The 23,645-nt window shown below is 48.2% G+C and overlaps 1 protein-coding gene across 3 annotated transcripts in view; it reads left to right on the top strand.

The window, feature by feature from the left end:
* Nucleotides 1-23,645, top strand: part of LOC117347077 — a 67,705-nt gene that overhangs the window by 6,168 nt on the left and 37,892 nt on the right. For all 3 annotated transcript variants that reach the window (XM_033917432.1, XM_033917433.1, XM_033917431.1), the window contains exons 4-5: nucleotides 2,805-2,952; nucleotides 10,997-11,129. In XM_033917432.1, coding sequence (XP_033773323.1) covers nucleotides 2,805-2,952; nucleotides 10,997-11,129 — 281 coding nt within the window. The remainder of the gene's footprint in view (nucleotides 1-2,804; nucleotides 2,953-10,996; nucleotides 11,130-23,645) is intronic.

Raw genomic sequence — 23,645 nt, 5'->3', positions numbered from 1 at the left:
GACGAACATTTCCCAAATACGTCCAAGTGCTGATAATAAAACCGGGTTTTGGACGTATTTCTAAATGACCTAGGCCTACATAGTGCCGCTGAACAATCAAAGCAAAATGGGGCGTTTCGGGAGGAGCGTCGAGGGTGAGAGTTGAGCGGGACATGGGCAGGCTTAGACTTAGTCGTACAGCATGTATAACTGAAAGTTATATAGCCCATTATCGACGGAACTTGGATTTATGTCTTGCCTTTATTCCCTTTTATTAGGGGGGATATTTCTCAGTTATGTTAGTGATTAGACCATGTTTTTTCCCCTGGAAGAGAATACAATTTATTAATGTTTCAGGCTGCCTCAAAAGCAGCAGGTAAATATTACTGTGACTAGGGGTTTGGGGAGGGGGGGGTTCATCTTTTCCAAGTGACCATGTTCAATTACTCTCCCTTAAGTATGTAATAGCATTACATGAAATTGTATCTTTGTTTCTGTATTTTTCTGCACTGGCTGCTTTTTAGTTCCAGGAAGTAAGCAGCTTTTGAGATCCAGCTTCATTGGCTGAACTCTACAACACAGTTCTTCAACCGCCGGTCTGCGGACCGGTGTCGGTCCGCAGAAAATTTCTGCCGGTCCGCGCAGGGCCGGCGAGATCAAGTCGGCAGTTAAATTTCCTGCCGACTGCAGTTCCTCCCGACTAATGTTCCTCCCAGCCTCAGGCGATCAAGACAGGCTGCCAACGTCGGGGCCTTCCCTCTCTGAGTCTCGCCTGTTCGGAAACAGGAAGTTGAAACAAAATAGGCGGGACTCAGAGAGTGAAGGGCCCAACGTCGGCAGCGTGTCTTGATCGCCACCCCTGCCGAGTTGCTGAAGAGGGCCGCGGGGAAGTTGCGATTAGACCGGAGAGAGCTGCAGATTCAGGTGCAGGTGGAGGGAGATGGTCAGCGTGTGCGAACAAGATCCTGGGGAGCCTTCACAGTGGCTGTCTCCCCTCCTACCAGCTCTCCAATTTGCCAGGGAAGTGATTTACCAGCAACTTCCTGCAGGCAAGTACCGAGAGCTGCTGGAAGGGGAGGAAGCCACTGTAGGAGGCTGGGAAGGTCTGGAAAAGGGAGAGCTGTTACTGGACTTGAAGGGAGTTAGGAGAGATGCTGCTGGGAGGGGAGGAGGGAAAGGTATGGGAAGAGAGTTAATGTTGGATAGAGGGAGGAGGGAAGGGAGAAGAAGGAGAGATGCTGCTGGGAGGGGAGGAGGGAAAGGGATGGGAAGAGAGTTAATGTTGGATAGAGGGAGGAGGGAAGGGAGAAGAAGGAGAGATGCTGCTGGGAGGGGAGGAGGGAAAGGGATGGGAAGAGAGTTAATGTTGGATAGAGGGAGGAAGGAAGGGAGAAGAAGGAGAGATGCTGCTGGGAGGGAGGAGGGAAAGGGATGGGAAGAGTTAATGTTAGATAGAGGGAGGAGGGAAGGGAGAAGGAAAAAAAGGAAGGAGGGTAGGGAGAAAGAAAAAAGGAAGGAAACAGCTGGCAGGGAGATTACAGGAGGGGAAGGGGGTCAGGGTGGAATGGAGAGATCAGATGAGAGAAAGGGGAGAGAGAGGAATGAGAAAGTAGAGAGACATTGATGCTGGAAAGGGGGTCAGCAGAGAAATGAGAGAGGGATAAAGATGCTAGATCTGGTGTAGGAGAGATAAAAATGAAGATGGCAGTGAAGCTGGAATGAATGATGTAAAAAGGAGAGAGGAGGATGGACAAGGAAGAGGGGCATAGAAAGAAGTCAGATACATATGGAATGGGGAGAGGGCAGACATTGGATGGAACGGGCAGATGCTGGAAGCAAAAGAGTGAAAAGAAGATGAAAGCAGAAACCAAAGACAACAAAAGGTAGAAAAAAATAATTTTATTTCTATTTTGTCATTAGAATATATCAGATTTGAATTATATATCCTGCTAGAGACATAACTGGGGACTGCAGTATTCTGTTAGCATGATATTTCTATGTAGCATTCTATAATAACTTGGCTTGTTCAGTTTTCTTGATAGTAGAGGGGATATATGTGAAGGGGAGGGGAGACAGGGGTTTTGTTGGTCCGTGCTCTGTATATTTGTATTTATAAAATCACAATTGTTCAGAATATTGTTTCATTTTATACTTTAATAAAATACGTTCAATATAAAATCATAATTGCGGCTTGTGCAGATGGGATCAGATGGTTTGCGGGGACCGAGCTCGCGGAGATGGGGCGTAAACGGGATTTTTAAATTTTAGTCCTAGTAGTTTGCCGGTCCACAAAATAATTATTTTATTTCTGCCGGTCCACGGGTGTAAAAAGGTTGAAGAACACTGCTCTACAAGACCAAGATAGCTTGCAGATAGGGAAGTTAACTTTCAATGCGCGTGTTGGATGTAGACGTTAATGTTATTATGAAGCATTGCTACAGCTATACACTTATCTATGGCTAGTCTTGGAGCCCTGAGGAGGCACATTCGCTGAAACAAGGCTGCACTGAGTTGCTGAGATTTATATACAGTTTGGAATACCAAAATAGAATAGCCCTTTTGTCAGCTGGGAGAAGAGGTAAGCAACAAGAATCTTAAAATCTACAATTCCCACTTAAGAACAGCTTTAACAAAATGTAACTCATTCTTTACCCAGGGACTTCCTGTATATATAATAGCACTAATATATGGATTCATATAAAAATTGGCACTACCATTCACTGCTGCTGTAGAAAATTACCCTTAATACATTTTTCTTAGAGAAGGTGCCTAGCAGTGGGACTCTGCATATCTTATGAATGTATGCTTGCCTCTCATTTCTGCAGATGCCACTGTAAGCAGTACATTTCAGCTGAAGAACTCTGCGATCGATTCTGCCTGATGGAGGCTCCTCAGGTCTCTCTAAATGTTGGGTTTAACAGAGAGTTCCAACTACACTTCAAGTGGGGGAAACAGAAGAGCAGTATGGAAATGGTAAGGCTCGGAGACAGCAGGAAGTAAGACAGCTGACTTTGGAAGATGGAGTTAGTTGGTGTAACTTGAATATGATCCACAACAGAAAGGAAAATACAACCCCCACAAATAACAGAAAAAAACACAGCCTTTGGAACGATCGTAAATTTATTAAAATAATTTAAACTATTAAAGCATATACATAAAATGATTCAAGCCTAATAAAAGAGTCCCTAGTCCTTTTTAGCAGTAGCATTTTCTATATAATGCATGAATAAACTAAACTAGAATGTGGCCCTTTAAGAGTTGCCACTGGAAAGCCCTTATAGAAAGTATTAATTGTACCACAGAAAGGTCAAGAATCTAATATACATGGCAATAATCAAGCTTTAAAATCACTAGATCCTAGAGGAGCTTAACATTTGAACTAGAGAGCAAAGATTTGATTGATCTTATCTTTGAATGAATCATAAAAGAAGAATGAATAACTATGGAAGTCTGAGGCCCAAAATACAATTCTGAAGCTATAGAGGTGAATGTGGAATGCATGGATCAAAAATGTAATCCCTTTGGTTATGTGGGGTGCAAGGTAGTTGCCTAGCCCCTGCCCAGATGGTGACAGAAGGGATCCCCAAACCTTCCCACTGTAGCAAGTCGGCACCAGGTTTCAGTTCTGTTACTTGCCCCAGGCTAGGATTCCTTGTCCAGGAGGCAAGTGCCTATATTGTCTAATCTGGGTGGTATAGACAGGGTTGAATCTCTACAATAGTTTTTTCTGTTGTTCAGTTTCAGGTAATAGGCATCATGAAGGGGCTCTCCTAAAGATTAGATGGTCAGATGGCAAGAGAGAATCCAAAAGACAATTTTCACGCCAAAAGCAGAGCTTAAATCTTCTTTAGGGTGTAGCTACAGCCATTAGCCCACCCCTTTAGAAAATCCTAGAGCTATCTTACCTTCTACTAGAATCTGCTTCCAGAAACTACCAGAACCCTTGACCTGAGCTCCGACAGTTGCTGGAGCCAGCAGGTCTTCATATTGTATCAAATTCCCTTTGAAACTCCCTAGCTAAAGCAAGTGCACAGAGCTCCAAGCATAAACAAACAGACAAGGGTGCAGGAGAACCACAGCACTGATAATGCACTGAACAATTTATAAACAGTTATGTGAATTATATGCACACGTACATACAGTGTATAATATTTCCATACTGCTACAAAACTAATATTATTAAAATGGTCAAACTACCGGTAAATGGCTTCATTCTTAGTCACTTTTAATAAAAGCTTATGTATGTGCCTGAAGTCTGTATGACATGAAGCTAGACAAATATCTAAAAGGGCAATCCTAACGATCATTCTGAAATGAAATTTGTATCTCATCTGCATAAGTATAAGCAGTGGCGTACCTAGGGTATGTGGCACCCGGGGCCCATCATTTTTTGACACCACCCCCATGTAAAAAAATATTTTTTGTAATAACCATGAAACTGAATAAATGGTCATAATAGAAACAGGCAGTGACAATTTTCTTTTATTTAACCTCATATATGTAACCATTATTCCAAACATACCATAACATAACATAAATTATGTCTGAATTGTCATGACATCAGAAGTACATATGGAGTAGTTGCAGGTGATGCTTGGGACAGTTCTGATTGTGTTAGTTCGGTTTTATGTGTTTTTTGAATAGAAGGGTTTTTATTTCTTTTTTGAAGGTTTTGTAGTTTGTGATCGAGGTCAATAGGTTGTAGAGTTGGGGGTCGAGTGTTGCAGCTCGAATGGCTAGGAGGTTGTCGAACTGTTTTTTTCTTTTGACGTTTTTGGTTGGAGGGTGTGTGAATGGTTCGTGAGTTCTCCTATGTCTGTTTGAAGTGGATTGAATTATTTAGCTGAAGAAATTGGTGTCAGGTCAAAAGTGCGCCGGGACAAAGGCGCGCGTAGACAATTGAGCGCAGCGCGGAGGCACGCGCCACAGAAATTTACAGTTTTTACGGCTCCGACGGGAGGGGTGTGGGGGGGAATCCCCCCACTTTACTTAATAGAGATCGCGCCGCGTTGTGGAGGGTGTGGGGCTTGTAACCTCCCACATTTTACTGAAAACTTCACTTTTTCCCTGTTTTTAGGGAAAAAGTTAAGTTTACAGTAAAATGTGGAGGGTTACAACCCCTCAAACCCCCCACAACGCCGGAGCGATCTCTATTAAGTAAACTGGGGGGGCTCCCCAACAAAAAACCCCGTCGTAGCCCCTAAAAACTGTAATTTTCTTTGGCGCGCGCCTCCATCTTGCGCTCAGTTGTCAGCGCGCGCCTTTGTCTTTAGCGGGGTTGTCTATGAACCGAAGAAATTAGTTACCCCCCCCCCATTCCACACACAATAATTCTCTTCCATTTTTGTTCCCATTATAAAAAACACTGATAAGTTCTCAGAAAAAAAATACATTAAAATAAGAAGTGAAAACAAAGGCCCCTACAGATGAGAACATAACATAAGAATAGCCTAACTGGGTCAGACCAATGGTCCATCATGCCCAGTAACCCATTCTCATGGAAGCCAATCCAGGTCACTAGTACCTGGTCAAAACCCAAAGAGTAGCAACATTCCATGCTATCGATCCAGGGCAAGCAGATGTTTCCCCCATGTCTTAATAACAGAATATGGACTTTTCCTCCAGGAATTTGTCCAAACCTTTCTTAAAACCAGCTACACTATCTGCTTTTACCATAACTTCTGGCCACTTCATTTTTAAGCTGAGATCTTTCCTTCCAAACAGAGACTTTGCTAGATGTCAAATACAGCAAAAGGTAACTTCACACGGACTTAGTTGTGCAGGAAATGTGAATCTCCTCATACACCCACCATATAGTGCAAAAATGTGCAAAGGTCTGGTTTTTTCTTTCAATCACTACATAGACTAATGCCACACAAGCAGTGCTGTTACAAACATATTCTGTAGGCCAGTGCTAAGGTTAACAAAGTTTCCTTCCTTGGACCAGAAGGAGATACTGACAAACCACTGGAAGAGATCCCAAAACAACTACCCAGGAACAACACCCAAAGACCCACTCAGTGTGTAAACCAGTTGAGTGGAGTGGACTAACTGGGGGGTGGAAATGGGCCCAGAGTTTGCTCAGCAGAATTTCCCAGATCACCTCTTCCTCTCAACACATTGACACGCTGCCAAAACCACCACTAGGAACACCTCACCGGGTAGGCCAGCAATGTTATAAACTTTATAAAACACATTATTATATTTTCTTATAAAGCACATATTTTAACTGAACTCTCTGACATCCTCAGCCTTGCCATTCTCAAAAATAGAAGGAAGAAAAGTTCCCATTTCCTGCTGTCTCATGTCCCCGGCCTATACAATATTTTTCTTCTGCAGAGTGCAGACCCTTCAAAAATCTGACCAAATCCTCATTTCACTTGCATTATAAAGTACTGAGGATGCCATCTCTCCCCAATCCCAGGTCCTAAAGTCTAAGACAGTAGCACAAACTAGTGCTGCCAGATTCAGGAAAAAAAATTTCGATTTGATTCAGCCTATTGAATTGGTTTATCGATTCAATTTTCCTGCCCAATTGGGTGTTTTTTTCAAACATCCTGGTGGGTTTATTTTATAGCTTTTTCATCCCCCTTTGGCTTCTCCTAACCACATTAGCGCTGTGGTGTAAATAAAATGAAGAAACAAAAAGGACTTTTCCTCTCTCTGTTAAATCCTAGCTCACGTTTGCGGTCTAACACCAGCTCTGGCAGGATACACATTTCAAATCTGACATATTGTAATCACAAAACAGAAAATAAAATTAGTTTTTCTACCTTTTTGTTGTCTGTTTATTTTTCAAATCTTGTTGGTCCAAGGCTCTGGTTGACTTCTGATAACTTGCTTGCCAGGGTCTCCTTCTTTCTTCTTTCTCCGTGCTAACCATCCATCTGCCATCTCTGTCCTCCCCTTCCGTTTCCCTTCCCTCCCCTGGATGTCTGGCATCTTTCCTTTTTTTGTCTCCCTCCACAGATCCACCTTTTCTTAACTACCCTTTCATCCAGCAGCTCTTCCTCCTTCCCCACCACCCCAGGGTCCACCATCTCTCCCTTTCTTTTCCCAACTACCCTCCTAATCAGTATCTCTATCCCCCCCTCCACACCATCCCTTGTGTCCAACTTCTCTCCCTTTCTGTTCCTTCCCTCCCTAAAACCCATGTCCATCACCTCTCTCTCTTTCTCCTCTATTTTCAGACCCATTATTTCTTCCCACCCAAAGTCTGGCATATGCACGTCTCTTTGAACCCCTCCCCCTTCCCTCCGTGTACTTCTACACCAGGGCCCCCACTCCCCTGAAGGCCTGTCCCCCCCTTAAAGGTCTGCATCCCACCCCTGAAGGCCTGTCCCCCCCTTGAAGACCGGCCTGCCTGCCTGCTCCCCTTGAAGGCCTCCCCCCCCCTTAAAGGCCTGCACCCCCCCCCTGTAGGCCTGCACCCCCCGAAGGCCTGTCCCCCCCCCTTGAAGGCCTGCCTGCCTGTTCCCCTTGAAGGCCTGCCCCCCCTGAAGGCCTTTCCCCTCTTGAAGGCCTGCACCCCCCCGAAGGCCTGCACCCCCCCAAAGGCCTACACCCCCCTCGAAGGCCTGCCCCCCTTGAAGGCCTGCCTGTTCCCCTTGAAGGCCTGCCCCCTGAAGGCCTTTCCCCCTTGAAGGCCTGCACCCCCCCAAAGGCCTACACCCCCCTCAAAGGCCTGCACCCCCCAAAGGCCTGCCCCCCTTGAAGGCCTGCACCCCCCCGAAGGCCTGCACCCCCCCAAAGGCCTACACCCCTCGAAGGCCTGCCCCCCTTGAAGGCCTGCCTGTTCCCCTTGAAGGCCTGCCCCCTGAAGGCCTTTCCCCCTTGAAGGCCTGCACCCCCCCAAAGGCCTACACCCCCCTCAAAGGCCTGCACCCCCCAAAGGCCTGCCCCCCTTGAAGGCCTGCACTCCCCCGAAGGCCTGCACCCCCCTGAAGGCCTGCAACCTCCCCCGAAGACCTACACCCCCCTCGAAGGCCTGTCCCCCCTTGAAGGCCTGCCTGCCTGTCCCCTCCTTGAAGGCCTGTGCCCTCCCTTGAAGGCCTGTCCCCCCCTTGAAGGCCTGCACCCCCCCTCCGACGGCCTGTCATCCCCCCTGAAGGCCTGCCTGTCCCCCTTGAAGGCCTGTCCCCCTGAAGGCCTGTCTCCCCCCCCCTCCACAAGGTCTGCCTGCCCGCCCTACTCTGAAGGCTTGCTATTCCCCCCCCCCACTACCTCGAAGGACCGCTCAGCCCCACCACCACCACCACGAAGCACTGCTCATTCCCCCGGCCTCCGCTCTTCATTTCCCTAGGGAAACAGCCTGCAGCAAGATCGCGCGATGCCAGCGATCTTTGCTTGCTTCGGCTGTTTCCTCCGCCGCGGTCCCGCCCCTCCTCTGACGTCAGAGGAGGGGTAGAACCATGGCGGAGGAAACAGCCGAAGCAGGCAAAGATCGCTGGCATCGCGATCTTGCTGCAGGCTTTTTCCAGACGCGACACCCGGCGCAGGGGGGGGGAACCGGACCGGACCGTGAGCACCCCCTCAGGGCTTGGCACCCGGGGCGGACCGCCCCCCCCCCCCTTGGTACGCCACTGAGTATAAGGACTTAGTCAAAGTCAACACAGAGGCCGGCATAATATTTAAAAGGCAATGAGTCAACAGAGGGGACCCACTGCATAGGGTCAAGTCTGGATATATGATCGAAAACAGGAAAGCACTGCAGCTCCTTGTGACTCTGGGCAAGTCACTTAACACTTCATTTCCCCAGGTACAAACTAAGTACAGTAGAACCAAGTACAGTAGAACCTTGGTTTACGAGCATAATTCTTTCCAGAAGCATGCTCGTAAACCAAAATACTCGTATATCAAAGCAAGTTTCCCCATAGGAAATAATGGAAACTCGCTTTGATACGTTCCCCTCCCCGAGGCCAGCGGCACTGCTCCCCCCCCAATCGCAAAGACCCGCCTCCGCGCAAACCGGCACCCCCGCCCGAACAACTTAAACTTACCCCCCCGTCTGGCACAGGCACGCAGCCCACAGGAGTGCCGGTGCCGCTAGAAGATATTCCTGTTTCTGCCGGCCTTGAGCATGCATCTGCGCATGCTCAAGGACTTCTAATTCTCCCTCTCGTTTGGCACCGGCACATCCTGTGGGCTGCATGCCGGTGCCAGACGGGGGGTAAGTTTAAGTTGTTCGGGCGGGGGGGGGGCCGGTTCGGGGGGTGGGGCTGGTTCGAGCAGGGGGAGGCCTTTGCAAGCGGGGGGAGCGATGCCGGTTATCAGGGAGGGATGCTCGCAAATCAAGTCAACACTCGGTTTGTGAGACAAGTTTTACAAGAATGTTTTGCTTGTCTTGCAAAACACTCGCAAACCGAGGTTTGACTGTACACTTTCCCCTCCCATTCGCGGTTCCTGCACTCGCGGTTTCATATAATCGTGATTTTTTCTGGAGAGGGGGAAATAAAAAAAACAGTCTTAATGTTAAAAAAATCCATCTTTTTTTCCTCCCTGCCGCCTTCCCGGCCTTACCTGGTGGTCTAGAGGGCTTTTGGGGCAGGAGCGATCTTCCTACACTCCTGCCCCGTGCAGATTGCCATGAGGAAATGGCTGCTGGGAGTTCCCTTAGTCTCTCGAGACTATGTCGGGAACTCCCTACAGCCATTTCCTGATGGCGATCTGCACGAGGCAGGAGCGTAGGAAGATTGCTCCTGCCCCGAAAGCCCTCTAGACCACCAGGTAAGGCCGGGAAGGCGGCAGGGAGGTGGGGAGTGGGTCAGAGCTGAATAATTGCAGATTTTCGGCATTCGCGGTCCTGCTCTGCCCGTATCCCACGCGAATGATGAGGGAGAAGTGTACCTGTCTAAAAAATGCAAACCATTTTGATTGTGTAAACTAGGGTTACCAGACATCCGAATCTACCTGGACATGTTGTCTTTTTAGAGGACATGTCCAGGCATCCAGACAGCTTTTCAAAACCTGGCAGTTAGTCTGGGTTTTGAAAAGCTTCCAGCTAGGAGTGATGTTAAGAGAGCATCTGCACATACGCGGAGTGAATGCGGTGACATCATGCGCATGCATGTGATGTCATCGTGTCACACCTGCGCATGCACAGATGCCCTCCCGATGCTGCTCCCAACCAGTGAACAGGTTGAGGAGGTGGGGCTGGGGCATAAGAGGGCATGACTCAGGCGAGGCGGAGCCAGGCGGAACTGGGAGGTCTGGTAACCCTAGTGTAAACCACACAGAAAATAGTACACAAATGTCAAGAGTACAAGAAAAGTGAAGCTGGCACTATGACACAATTAGCAGCCCCTTATTCTCTTGATTTGAGCCTATTGATGTTCTTTAAATCTCATTATAAATGTAAAGATGGATCTTATTATAAACTGCAATGAATCCTTGCTGAAATTTTGCGAGATATTAGAAACTGTATGGTAGGGTAAAAAGGATCATGATGGAAGATGAATTAATAGCATTGTTGGAACACTGAAAAGATTTGTGTAGTGAAGAAAAATGGAATGGAATAGATCAGTATATTGCAAACAGTGTACTACGGCACACTAGTGTTCTGCACGATATTCCAGGTGTGCTGCGAGATGCGTCAGCGCCAGTTGACTACTTACATGATGTGCTTCTCTCAGCGAGAGGTACATCCTGTAGGCAGTCAGCCACCACCAGTGCCTCTCCCCCTCCCCCTCCCTGGTGTCTCTCCTCTCCGCGCCTCTTCTGTTTCAGCACCCCCCCACTGATGGCTCAGGCCCCCGCCTGGAGAGCCTCCACACATATGCAGAGCGGATGTCGACGTGATGATGTCACGCATGTGCTTGATGTCATCGCGGCGACATCCACGCACTTCCGGGTGCCCTCGAGCTGAAGCCGCCAGTTTAGTGTGCCGCGGCTCGTAAAGTTTGCGAGATACTAGCATAGATGAGCAAAAGACATCCGGGATGGGGCTACACCTGTTGCATGACACAGCACAGCCTTTGGTTTCAAATAGAAAGGGGTTATTCTTTTGTTCTCTTTTCAGGAAGTTTTGAGGGTGTTGGGCCCAGAAGAGCACATATGGAATAGTGAACGTGTCCTCTTTGTTCTGTTTGGTCCAAATGGAGTATTTGGGCTCATTCCTTCCAACGTACAGGTGCTGGAAGCGTTTTTAACAGGTATGGAATGCAGTGGAGATTGGTGTCAATATATGGAGAGAGCAATTTCACAGCGCTGCTGCAATGTGAGTGCCCTCAACTCATGCTCTTTGTACGAGTTATCAAAATACAAACAGAGAAATATTAAGGCAAATAAAGACCATATGACCTATTTAGTTTACCTATCTAGACCATCTACTATCTCTTCCTCTCCCTTAGAATTCCTCCACCCAATATTCAGCATTACTTAACTGGTCAGGAATGGCTCTTAGCTGGTTAGACAGCTAATATTCAGCAGGAGATAGCCAGTTATCTGTGCTGAATGAGTTAAGCAGCTTAAGCTTGGACAATTTCAAGCACTGACCAGCCAAGTTTAGTGCCCAAATCAGGCCTCAGAAAAAGCAGGCCCATCCATGACTGCTACAACCTAGCCTGCTAGTACTTCAAAATAAGTTAGCTGGCCAAAAATAGACTAGATAGTCAATGCCGGCCAGTGGAAATAGCCCAACATTGAATAGCGGTGGTCAGCACCAACCGTGAGTTGTGCTCCCGCAGTCTCAGTGTTGGCCCTCCAAATGTACATGTCACAGGCTTTCTTGAATTCAGATATATTTTTACTCTCCACCACTTCCGCCGGGAGGCCATTTCACCACCCTTTCCATGAAAAAGTATTTTCTGAGGTTACTTCTGAGTCTATCCCCTTTCACCTGCAAGTGAAGGTAAATGTGATTTCACTTTGAAAATTACCTCAGGAAAATATACCAAGCAGAGGAGCAGCAAAATCTGTGGAGCAAAAGAAAAATGCACCTCAAGAATGGTTATGAAGAACAATCTGGAGACCTAGGATTACTAGATTTTACAGAAGTAAAATCCAGACCCCTGGCCATGCCGCCAGGCCGCCCACCCAGTTCTGCCTGGCCCGGCCCGAGTCACGCCTTGTTCTGCCCCAGCCCTACGCCCTCAACCTGTTCAATTGTTCGGAGAGACGTCAGGAGGGCATCTGTGCATGGAAGCTTTTCAAAACCCGGACTAAGTGCCGGGTTTTGAAAAACCGTCCAGGTAAATCCAGACATCTGGTAACCCTATGTAGGCCCACATGCTTTTCTTTTGTTACTAAGGAAAACAAACCCAGATTCTTGCGCTATGCTTTTTCTTTTGGTAGTTGTTCCAACTAAAACAGTAAGGCACATTGTTGAAAATACAAAAATGCATGTGTCGTCGGAATCTTTACCCAACCCTGTCACCAAGAACTCCTCCTCTACAGTTGTTATAGAACTGTGCGCAAGTTTCGTCTGCATTGATGTGAACAATTTTAGAGCAGCCAGTTTATGTGGTTAAAATGCTCTATAGAGTATCTACTTTAAATATACTTGTATAAGTATAGGGCAAATCTATACCGGTGTGCCTATATATTAGCTCTCAGAGGTGCCTACATTCCTTTATAGAATACTAACTTAACAGAGTATATACCCATGTGCACTTAGGCATGAGTAGGGTTACCACAAGTCAGAGAAAACACCCTCTTTTTAGAGGACTGTCCAGTTGTCCAAATGGATTTTTTTTTTTAATGGAGGAATCTGTCCAGATTTACCCGGCTCTTCTAACTCCCCCACCTTCCTTCTTCCTGGCTGCAGTAATTCAGACTTCAGGCAGCCAGCAGCAGCAGCAATGAGGTGAGCCTGCTGCTGCCAGCCTGCCCCAGAAGCCACTTCTCTGCAGATAAGCAGCTCCCGAGGCAGGGCGGCAGCAGCAGGCTCACTTTGTTGCTGTTTCTGGCTGCCTAAAGACTGAATAACAGCAGCCTGGGAGGAGGTAGATCGGGGAGTCAGTAGCTAGAAAGAGAGGTCATGAGGGGAAGCAGCATCATAGGTTGAAGGATGGATTGGAGGGGGCTGGAGAAACAGCATGAAGCAAGGGAGGGCTGGAGAAGCATTATGGAAAGGAGAACGTGCTGGAGAAAAAAAAGCATGGAGTAGGATAATGCTGGATGGGAGGGGAGAGGAGGTTGGAAGGAGAGAGAGAGAGAAGGAAAGAAGCACTCACAGGAGAGCAGAAGGAGAGTTGGAGGGTGGGAGAGAAAAAGAAGCACTAAGAGGATGGGAAGGGGGACCAAGGAGATGGGTGAAAGCTGGGGGGAGGCATTGGGAGGAGTGTGGGTGGGGCTGTGGGTGGAGTGTGAGTGGGGTCATGTGTCCTCTTTTTTTGTCTTCACAAATATAGTAACCCTAGGCAAGAGCTCTTAAGCCAGTCATAGCACTGGTATAAATGCTCACACCAAAATTCTGATGTCATTTATTTGTTGGGATTTATTAACCGCCTTTATGAAGAGATTCATCCATGCATGGAACTTATAGCAGTAAGTTGTGCGCATAATTTTGCATCCTGTTCACACTACACCCAGATGTCACCCACCTGTATGTGCACAAAATGCGTGCTATTGAAAATATGCACTTAGTTACAGAACAGCGCTTAGGTGGCATAGCAACATTTATTTAAAAATGTATACACCGCATAAACACACATGATTGTGCATGTGTACACACAGATATGCTATGCTAAACATTTACCTGGATGACATTCAAAGCAATATAGCCGGCCAGGGACTGGTTAAATGGTTTGGTTGGGGCTAGCCACTAATTTTCATCAGCACTTAACTGGCTAGGTGCTACTGAAATTCACAGTTAGGGCCTGATTCTCTAAAAGTGCGTCCCGATTTTAGGCAGCTGTAGACGTCCTACAGCTGTCTAATCAGCCAATCGGGATGCACGTTTTTTTTTTTTTAAAAATGCTCCCCAGGCAGGCCGCCTATATTGAAGGCGAGGCCCGCAAGACACCTAGGCCCTGATTCTGTATAGAACGCCCGGGAGAGGCGTCCTATTCAGAATCGGCCTAAACTAGACACGGCCGCTACACTTATCGCGGCAAGGGATCTCTCTGCCGCTATAAGTATAGCGGGCTGTGGCCCCCTGACCGATCGCTGGCAGGAGGGTGCCCAAACCTCCTGCCCGAAGACGCACCCCCCTCCCTGACACTACCGACCTCCCCCCCGACACTACCGACCGTCCCCCCACCCCCGACATTACCGATCGCTGGCAGGAGGGTGCCCAATCCCTCCTGCCCAAAGACGCACCCTCCCGACACTACCGACCGCCCCCCCCCGACATTACTGATCCCCCCCGACAATATTGGTCGCTGGCAGGAGGGTGCCCAATCCCTCCTACCCGAAGACACCCCCCCCCGGCGCTAACAACCCCCACTCCACCAAACCTGTTCTTACAGATGGGTCTTGCACATCGAGCAAGCAGGCACGCCTCGTCGAAATGAGGCGGGCCCGCCCCTTCCCGGCCCATCCCGCCGAAGCCTAAGGCCTGATTGGCCCAGGCTCTAGAAGCCTGGACCAGTCAGGCCTTAGGCATAGCGGGTCCGCCCATCCCCCCTTAATCTAAGACCTGATTGGCCAATCAGACCTTAGACTTAGTAGGGATGGGCGGACCCGCTATGCCTAAGGCCTGATTGGTCCAGGCTTCTAGAGCCTGGGCCAATCAGGCCTTAGGCTTCGGCGGGATGGGCCGGGAAGGGGCGGGCCCGCCTCATTTCGACGAGGCGTGCCTGCTTGCTCGACGTGCAAGACCCATCTGTAAGAACAGGTTTGGTGAAGTGGGGGTTGTTAGCGCCGGGGGGGTGCGTCTTCGGGCAGGAGGGATTGGGCACCCTCCTGCCAGCGACCGATATTGTCGGGGGGGGATCGGTAATGTCGGGGGGGGCGGTCAGTAGTGTCGGGAGGGTGCGTCTTCGGGCAGGAGGGATTGGGCACCCTCCTGCCAGCGATCGGTAATTTCGGGGGTGGGGGGGAGCGGTCGGTAGTGTCGGGGAGGGGGGTGCGTCTTCGGGCAGGAGGTTTGGGCACCCTTCTGCCAGCGATCGGTCAGGGGGCCACGGCCCACTATACTTATAGCGGCAGAGAGATCCCTTGCCGCGATAAGTATAGTGGCCGCGTCTACTTACAATGTAGACCAGCATTTTGCTGGCCTACATTTTTAAGCTTCTCATCTACTAGGGAGACGCGTAGGGCCGCCTAGGTTCAGCCTAAGGCCCGCCTAAGGCCCTTAGACGAGCTTAGGCATCTTGCGGGTCTCCCTAGGCTCCCGGAAGCGCCTTCAGGCCTGCCTGGGGAGCATTTTTTTTAAAAAAACGTGCATCCCGATTGGCTGATTAGACAGCTGTAGGACGCCTACAGCTGCCTAAAATCGGGACGCACTTTTAGAGAATCAGGCCCTTAGTGCCTAACTCAAAGCCAACTATGTTGAGGACATTTCAGTGGCGGAGTAAGCACTGTCTGCTTAAGGGCTGATATTCAGTCCTTAAGCAGCCAGACTTAGCATATAAATAAGATTGCATAAAAGTCTGTCCTATCATCTTTTGGGATCCCATTCAATTGCAACAATTCTTGGTAGCTCGTGAACAGAAGTGAGATTTCTTTTCTTTTCTTTCTCTTTTTCATTTATTGATGAGGAATTAGGGTAGGAATGTCCAAAATGTCCAAATTTAGTTGGGGATGATTTGGGTTCATTGGAACTCAACCCATTTCCTTGTTTTTCTTTAAAACTTAGTTGACATAAGCAATATGTTCTCCTTTTAGTGGGCTTGTAAAGGATTGTTTTTTGTATTATTTGTTGTATTGAAACTTGTCCGAAACCTTTTTTTCCTTGATATCTTTATGATATTGTAAATGCATTAAATTTAATTTTAAAAAAAGTCTGTCCTATCTTTATTAGGGTTACCAGATGTTCTGATTTACCCAGTTTCAAGTTTATTAGGTTTTTTATATACCGCCTATCAAGGTTATCTAAGCGGTTTTTACAATCAGGTACTCAAGCATTTTCCCTATCTGTCCCGGTGGACTCACAATCTATCTAACGTACCTGGGGCTATGGAGGACTGAGTGACTTGCCCAGGGTCACAGGGAGCAGCGCTGGGTTTGAACCCACAACCCCAGGGTACTGAGGCTGTAGTTCCAACCGCTGCGCCACACACTCCTCCTTCTCTTTTTAGATGACTGTTCAGGCGTCTGGACAGCTCTTCTAAATCTGGCACTTTGGGTTTTGAAAAGCTTCCAGCTCGGGACAACGTCAGAAGGGCATCTGCAGATGCAACATGGTGACGTCACTAACACGCGGGTGTGACGTCATCACGTCACACCTGCACATTAGAGAATGACACGGTAACAAAATTCATCACCGTTCCCGTCCCTGCGGATAACCGCGGGAAACCATCTTCATGTCATTCTTTAAGGAAAGAGGGAAGAATCAGAGTATGAATGGCCACAACCACTGACCCGCAAGCTGTGCTTTGAAGAATGCTAGTGTAGAAGGACTGAGGTTGAAACAGACACTAAAGAATGACAGTCTCTGGTATCCAGAGCAGATATTGTGATGTCATAATGCCTCATTCCACCAGTGCCTAAGAGCCAATCACATCAGTGATGTCACAATGGCTTCATTATCCTTGGCTCACATAAGAATCAGAGTATGAATGGCCACAACCACTGACAAGCTTTGCTTTGAAGAATGCTGGTGTAGAAGGACTGAGGTTGAAACAGACACTAGAAAATGACATGGGATTATTTCCCGCGGTTATCCGCGGGGACGGGAACGGTGATGAATTTTGTCTCCGTGTCATTCTCTACTGCACATGCACAGATGCCCTTCCGAAGCAGCTCTGAGCCCGGGAAGAGGTTGAGGGGGTGGGTCTGGGGCAGAATGGGGCATGACGTTGGCGGAAATGGGGCAGTGCTGAGTGGAACTGGGCGGGCCTGGGAGCGGGGCCACTAAAGTTCACATCTATGCTGAATAGTATCGACTTAAGCAGCTATGTGTTAGATGGCTCTTAAATAGCCGGTTATTCAAAGAGGTCTCGGATTTCACTATCTGGGAATAACTCCAGTGACAGTGAGCAAAATACTTATCACTGCCAGCTGAATATGAGACCCTACTTGCCTAACTAGCCCACAAATGTCAGTGTCTATTTTATAGAATTACCCCCCTTAGAGAATAATTTTATAAACCATTTTTTATGTATAAAGTGCTGGTTAATGCACATAAATAGCTTATAAAATTAGGTCATGTCTAAAAGTACAAATTACAAGCTGGAATTTACTTGTAGTATATTCAAGCTAGGGGGTGGAACTTGGGTGGAGGTAAAAGATAAAGAAACTTCAAAGCATATAGAACACAGCAGTAAAACATTCATGCCCAAAAAATGTGGATCATGCAACAGCAGTACTAGCTGAGTAATATTGCCTGTGGGTTTCATACAGGATTAGGTTTAAGATTCTACTTCCAAGCCACAGGGCATTCTATATTGCTTAATTTCTCTCTTTCTATCTACTCTATTTTTGACTTTCAGATAAATGTTATTCTCGGCATGAGAACCTCCTCCCCCCCACCCCAACCCCCGCTACATTTGTCCTCGACACCGCAGGAACTCAATTTTCCCATCCCGTCCCCACGAGTTTTGTCACTGTCCCTGTCCCATTCCTGTAAGCTGTGCCTTAACCGCACAAGTCTCGAACATTTATGATTTTAAAATGTCTGAGGCTTGTGCAGATGAGGACAGAGCTTAGGCATTGGTGGAATGAGGCATTATGACATCACAGTCTGAGCTCTAGAATGTTGCTACTTATGATTTTAAAGTGTTTGAGGCTTGTGTAGATGAGGACAGAACTTGAGGGAATGGGGCAGGGACAAGAAAATAACTTGCGGGACCGGGAAAATGAGTTACCGCAGGGACGGGGGAAAATTTGTTCTTGTGTCATTCTCTACAGCTACAACTTATGATTGTCTCAACTCACCAAATGCTCAGCATTTTTCTTCTAAGCACCTTCTCTGTGGAAATCATTGCCCACTCCTATGCAGCGTATGATATCTTACAAAAGATAAGATGGGTTTAAAACTACACGCCTATGAATTCAGTCTTGGGCGTACTAGGTGACCTAGGCAGTAGGAGGTTGCTTCTCAACAAAGTCTGGCATCCTGCCCTCTTTTCTTGTTCCTAGACAGATGCTCTCTGCTTTGTCCTCTGTTAGTCATACCATATCCTAGTTATAACTTGCTAATATTTTTGATGCACATTTTCATTTTATTGTTAATCCCTTTGCTGCTGGTTTATAAATTGTGGTTTATATGCATGGTATTAAATCGATTTTACATATATACAAGATTCTTGGTAGCATATAATGTATATGTGTACCTTAACACCTGCTTTCAAGAAGGCATTAGGTATAGGAAATAACACCAAAATTTGGGAACCAAAAAAAATGAGCATCAATTTCTATTCTATATACGGAACTCTGAGTTGGGCACTATTTATAGCCTAGTGCTTAGCACTGGGATATGCACCCATCTTCGGGTGTAAAAATTTATACCAACCGAATCTTGGTGAAAAGCCTCATACATAAATTAGGCGTGGATTGCCTGAACGCTAATAACTTCTGTGATTATTTATTTAAAAAATTTATAGACCGCTTAGGTCTAAACGTTTTACATTAGAAATGTACATAATGTTAAAACACACGACATATAGCTCAGATATTACAGGACAGTAATGTTTGGATTCCTCAATAAGGCGATGTAATAAAGTAACAATGTCAAATTTAAAATTTCTGCCTTCCTTTACATCTCTCAATCTTAGAATCTCACTAATATCATATCAATCCCAATGTCCTCTCATCATGTGTTACATGAAGGCATCCATGAACAGTTGAGGGTTTAACATTTTCTTAAAAGTCAAATGACCCGGACATAATCTTAAGATTCCAGGTAGAGAGTTCCAAAGTTTAACTCCTACTGTGGAGAACATGGACACCCTCAATCTCACACAGTGAACTCTGATGTCCTTTTCATTGCTCAGCACCATTCTTCCTTCAGATTGCAGCTTTCTAGCTGGTTGATACATTTTCCACAACCTTATAAACTATAATTGAGAAGACGAATACCCACCCTGCCCTCTTATTAGCTGGTATTTTTTAAAGTCTTGCATACAGATCTGTATAACCCCACAGCAGATAGTATGCTCAGGAGACTGGCTAATTGCTTGAACAAGCAATTGAGCTCAATATATTTTGAAGGTCAGGATCATTACTGTTGGGTTTTACTTGATTTTATAGTTTGTGGCTGCGGTTTGTTTTGTAGGAAAATTCTAAGGTTAATATGTACAGTGGGGTTTCCTTTCAATTTAGAAACATAGAAACATGATGGCAGATAAAGGCCAAATGCCCCATCTAGTCTGCCCATCCACAGTAACCAGTACTGTATTTTTCACTCCATAAGACGCACCTGACCATAAGATGCACCCTAGTTTTAGAGGAGGAAAACAAGAAAAAAACTATTCTGATCCAAAATTCTCCTTGCCAGGCTCTGCACCCTGTCCCCCCTCCTTGCCAGGCTCTGTACCCTGTCCCCCTTCTGGTGGTCTAGTAGTAGGCAGAGACAGCGCAGGCAGACAGGCCTAGTGGCCTAGTGACAGGCAGGGCCCCCCCACCCCGAGGCAAGCAAGCAGGCAGGGCCCCCCAAAGTGTATAATCTTCCTTCTCTTCTTCACTACCCATGTGTACCATTTTTTCCCCTTCCATTAAGTATCACATATCTGCATTTTTATTCCTCCCCTTTCCAGCATTATTCCATGTCCCTGTCCCTATGCTCCCTCCTCCTTCAACATTTCTTTGCTCTATCTCTTTCTCTCCCCATGTTAAGCTTTGTTTCCTTCCTCCTGTACTCCTCACCCCCACTCTCCACCTCAAGGCAGGCAGGTAGGGCCCCCCCCAAGGCAAGCAGGCGAACAGGCAGGCAGGGCCCCATACCCCCTCTGACCTCTCCCCCTTATCTTATACTTCCTCCAGTGCAGCTTGACGGGCCCGTTCCTCCATGTCACGAAGGGAGTCAGAGGAGTGGCGGTGGAGGCAGCTGAGGCCCGGATGTGCCGCCCAGCACTGCCGTAGGAGAAGGGAGGGAGGCGAGTGGGAGGCTGTAACCAGCTGCCGCTGCTGCTGTTAATGTAGCCGCTCACTCTCATCAGGGCTGTACTACCATGCCGACTCAAAGTGGCTGCCAGTTCCGATGGCTGCTGCTCATGCCAGGCCTGCAGGGAGTGTGTGGGAAGCAGGACTTGCTGTCTCCAGTGGCAAAGCGGCATGCAAGGCTGCCTGCCTGGTCGGCTGATGCGGCTGCCTCCTCTTCCCTTCTGTTGCAGCAGAGTGGCGCACAAGGCTGCCTGATTGGTCCTGTTCCACTTCCCGTGAGAACGGAAGCGGCGTGGAACTAGGCAGGCAGCCTTGTGTGCCACTCTGCCGCTACAGAAGGGAAGAGGAGGCAGCCACGTCAGCCAACCAGGCAGTCAGCCTTGTGCGTCACTCTGCCGCTTGAGAGGCAGCTGCGTCCAGTGAGGGAGGGCACCAAAATTAAAATAAGGTAACCAAGGGGGGGGGGTTGGATATTCACTTCATAGGACGCACCCTTAATCCACCCACTTTTTTGGGTGGAAAATGTGCGTCTTATGGAGCGAAAAATACAATATCTCTTTCTCTGAGAATCCCATGTGCCTATCCCATGCTTTCTTGAATTCAGACACAGTCTCTGTCTCCACCACCTCTTCTGGAAGACTGTTCCATGCTTCTACACCCTTTCTATAAAAAAATATTTCCTTAGATTACTCCTGAGCCTATCACCTCTTAACTTCATCCTCTGCCCTCCATTCTAGAACTTCCTTTCAAATGAAAGAGATTCAACTCATGCACATTTATGCCATGTAGGTATTTAAACATCTCTAAAATATTAAATAGCAACAATTTATAATTAAATAAATATAGATATAATAATGTTACCAGCCAGTGGTAGGACATATCCAGACAGGTAACTATTATTGTTATTTTTTAATATTTATAAATTGAGGAGAAAAAGCCTCATATTGAAACCTTTAACAGCAATCTCATAGGATTATAAGCTGATACGTCATTGACACACAAAACTCCACATCATTAAGTTACTCTCAAATCGGGCTACAGCCCACCACTCTGCACAGGGTAAAAAAGGGGGAGAAGTACTTCTACTTAGCTGTGTGATGTGAAAACAAGATGGCATCTCAGCATATCGCTCAGCAGAGCTAGTTGTTCCATCCACACGCTTCCACAGTGGTGGGTGTAGCCCAATTTGAGAGTAACTTAATGAATGTGGAGTTTTTTGTGCCGATGAAGAAATAATAAGTATCAGCTATCCTATGAGATTGCTGTTCAAGTTTTCAATATGAGGCTTTTTCTCCATGATTTATAAATATTAAAAAATAACAATAATAGTTCTCTCTGTCTGGATGTGTCCTACCACTGACTGGTAACATTATTATATCTACTGTATATTTATTTAATTTAAACATCTCTATCATATCTCCCCTCTCCCACCTTTCCTCTATAGTATACATATTGAGATCTTTTAGTCTGTCCTCATACGCCTTATGAAAAAGGCTACACACCATTTTAGTAGCCTTACTCTGAATCGACTCCATCCTTTTTATATCTTTTTGAAGGTGCGGCCTCCAGAATTGTACACAATGTCCCCATGTTGATTGTATATTATGCATGTCTTGTGTGTTCTGACTGTATATTATGTAGCGATTAGCTCCAGCTGAAGCATATGCCCCTGACGAAGCTTAATATAGCGAAACAGAGGCCCTGTCAGGAGTTTGCTGAAGGGGGTCCGTTGAAGAGTACCGTTTAGATCTTGATACACTCGGACCCTTTGTTAACACCTCTTTTCTGCATCCTGCTTACACACCTTGTGGAAGAAATTCCTGCTGCAGATAAGTTTTTGTTTATTTCTTTGCTTTGAGTTTTGTGCTACTTATCTGATCAATATCTTTACTCAAGTGAGGAATTATTACCCAGAGCAGTGGCGTACCTAGGGGGGGGCGGGCCGCCCCGGGTGCCAACCCTAAGGGGGTGTTCCCGGCCTTGCCGTTCAGTCCCCCGCCACCCCCGAAGGACCGCTCGCCCCACTGACCTTCCTGCACCACCTGTGAAGCAGCCCGCAGCATGATCGCGAAGTCAGCGTCAGCATCCCTGCGCTGCTTACTGCGCCACGATCCCGCCCCTCCTCTGACGTCAGAGGAGGGGCGGGACCGTGGCGCAGGAAGCAGCGCAAGGATCGCTGACGCTGACTTCGCGATCCTGCTGCGGCTGCTTCATAGGTGGTGCGGGGAGGCCAGGGGGGCGAGCGGTCCTTCGGGGTGGGTCGGGGCATCAGGCCTTCAGGGTGGGGCGAGCGGGCAGGCAAGCAGGCTTTCAAGGGGGAGGGGGTGACAGGCAGGCAGGCAGGCCTTCAAGGGGGGACAGGCCTTCGGGGGGGGGGGGTGCAGACCTTCAAGGGGTGCAGGCCTTCAAGGGGGGCAGGCAGGCCTTCAGGGGGGTGCAGGCCTTCGGGGGGGGTGTAGGCCTTTGGGGGGGTGCAGACCTTCAAGGGGGTGCAGGCCTTCAAGGGGGGGAACAGGCCTTCAAGGGGGGAAAGGCAGGCAGGCCTTCAAGGGGGGGACAGGCCTACAAGGGGGGGGACAGGCCTACAAGGGGGGGGGACAGGCCTTCAAGGGGGGGTGCAGGCCTTCAAGGGGGGTGCAGGCCTTCAAGGGGGAGACAGGCCTTCAAGGGGGGGAAAGGCAGGCAGGCAGGCCTTAAAGGGGGGACAGGCCTACAAGGGGGGGACAGGCCTACAAGGGGGGGGGGACAGGCCTTCAAGGGGGGGACAGGCCTTCGGGGGGGTGCAGACCTTCAAGGGAGTGCAGGCCTTCGGGGGGGGTGCAGTCCTTAAAGGGGGTGCAGGCCTTCAAGGGGGGGAAAGGCAGGCAGGCAGGCCTTCAAGGGGGGGACAGGCCTACAAGGGGGGAGAAGCTACAAGGGGGTGGTACAAGCCTTCAAGTGGGGGACAGGCCTTCGGGGGGGGGGTGCAGACCTTCAAGGGAGTGCAGGCCTTTGAGGGGGGTGGTGCAGGCCTTCAAGGGGGTGCAGGCCTTCAAGGGGGGACAGGCCTTCAAGGGGGGAAAGGCAGGCAGGCAGGCCTTCAAGGGGGGACAGGCCTACAAGGGGGGGGGAGAAGCTACAAGGGGGTGGGACAGGCCTTCAAGTGGGGGACAGGCCTTCGGGGGGGGTGCAGGCCTTCGGGGGGTGCAGACCTTCAAGGGGGGGACAGGCAGGCAGGCCTTCAAGGGGGGGACAGGCCTACAAGGGGAAGGGACAGGCCTTCAAGGGGGGTGCAGGCCTTCAAGGTGGGACAGGCAGACCTTTAAGGGGGGACAGGCCTTTGGGGGGGACCATGATTTAGAAGTACACGGAGGGAAGGGGGTGTTCAAAGAGACATGCATATGCCAAACTTTGGGGGGGGAAGAAATAATGGGTCTGAAAATAGAGGAGAGGGAGAGAGATGATGGACCATGGGATTTAGGGAGGGAAGGAACAGAAAGGGAGAGAAATTGGACACAAGGGATGGTGTGGAGGAGGGATAG

This window comes from Geotrypetes seraphini, chromosome 13, assembly GCF_902459505.1.
Source record: "Geotrypetes seraphini chromosome 13, aGeoSer1.1, whole genome shotgun sequence".
NCBI classification, from domain to species: domain Eukaryota; kingdom Metazoa; phylum Chordata; class Amphibia; order Gymnophiona; family Dermophiidae; genus Geotrypetes; species Geotrypetes seraphini.
The sequence above is the reverse complement of the archived record's forward strand: the minus strand, read 5'-3'. Positions and strand labels throughout refer to the sequence as shown.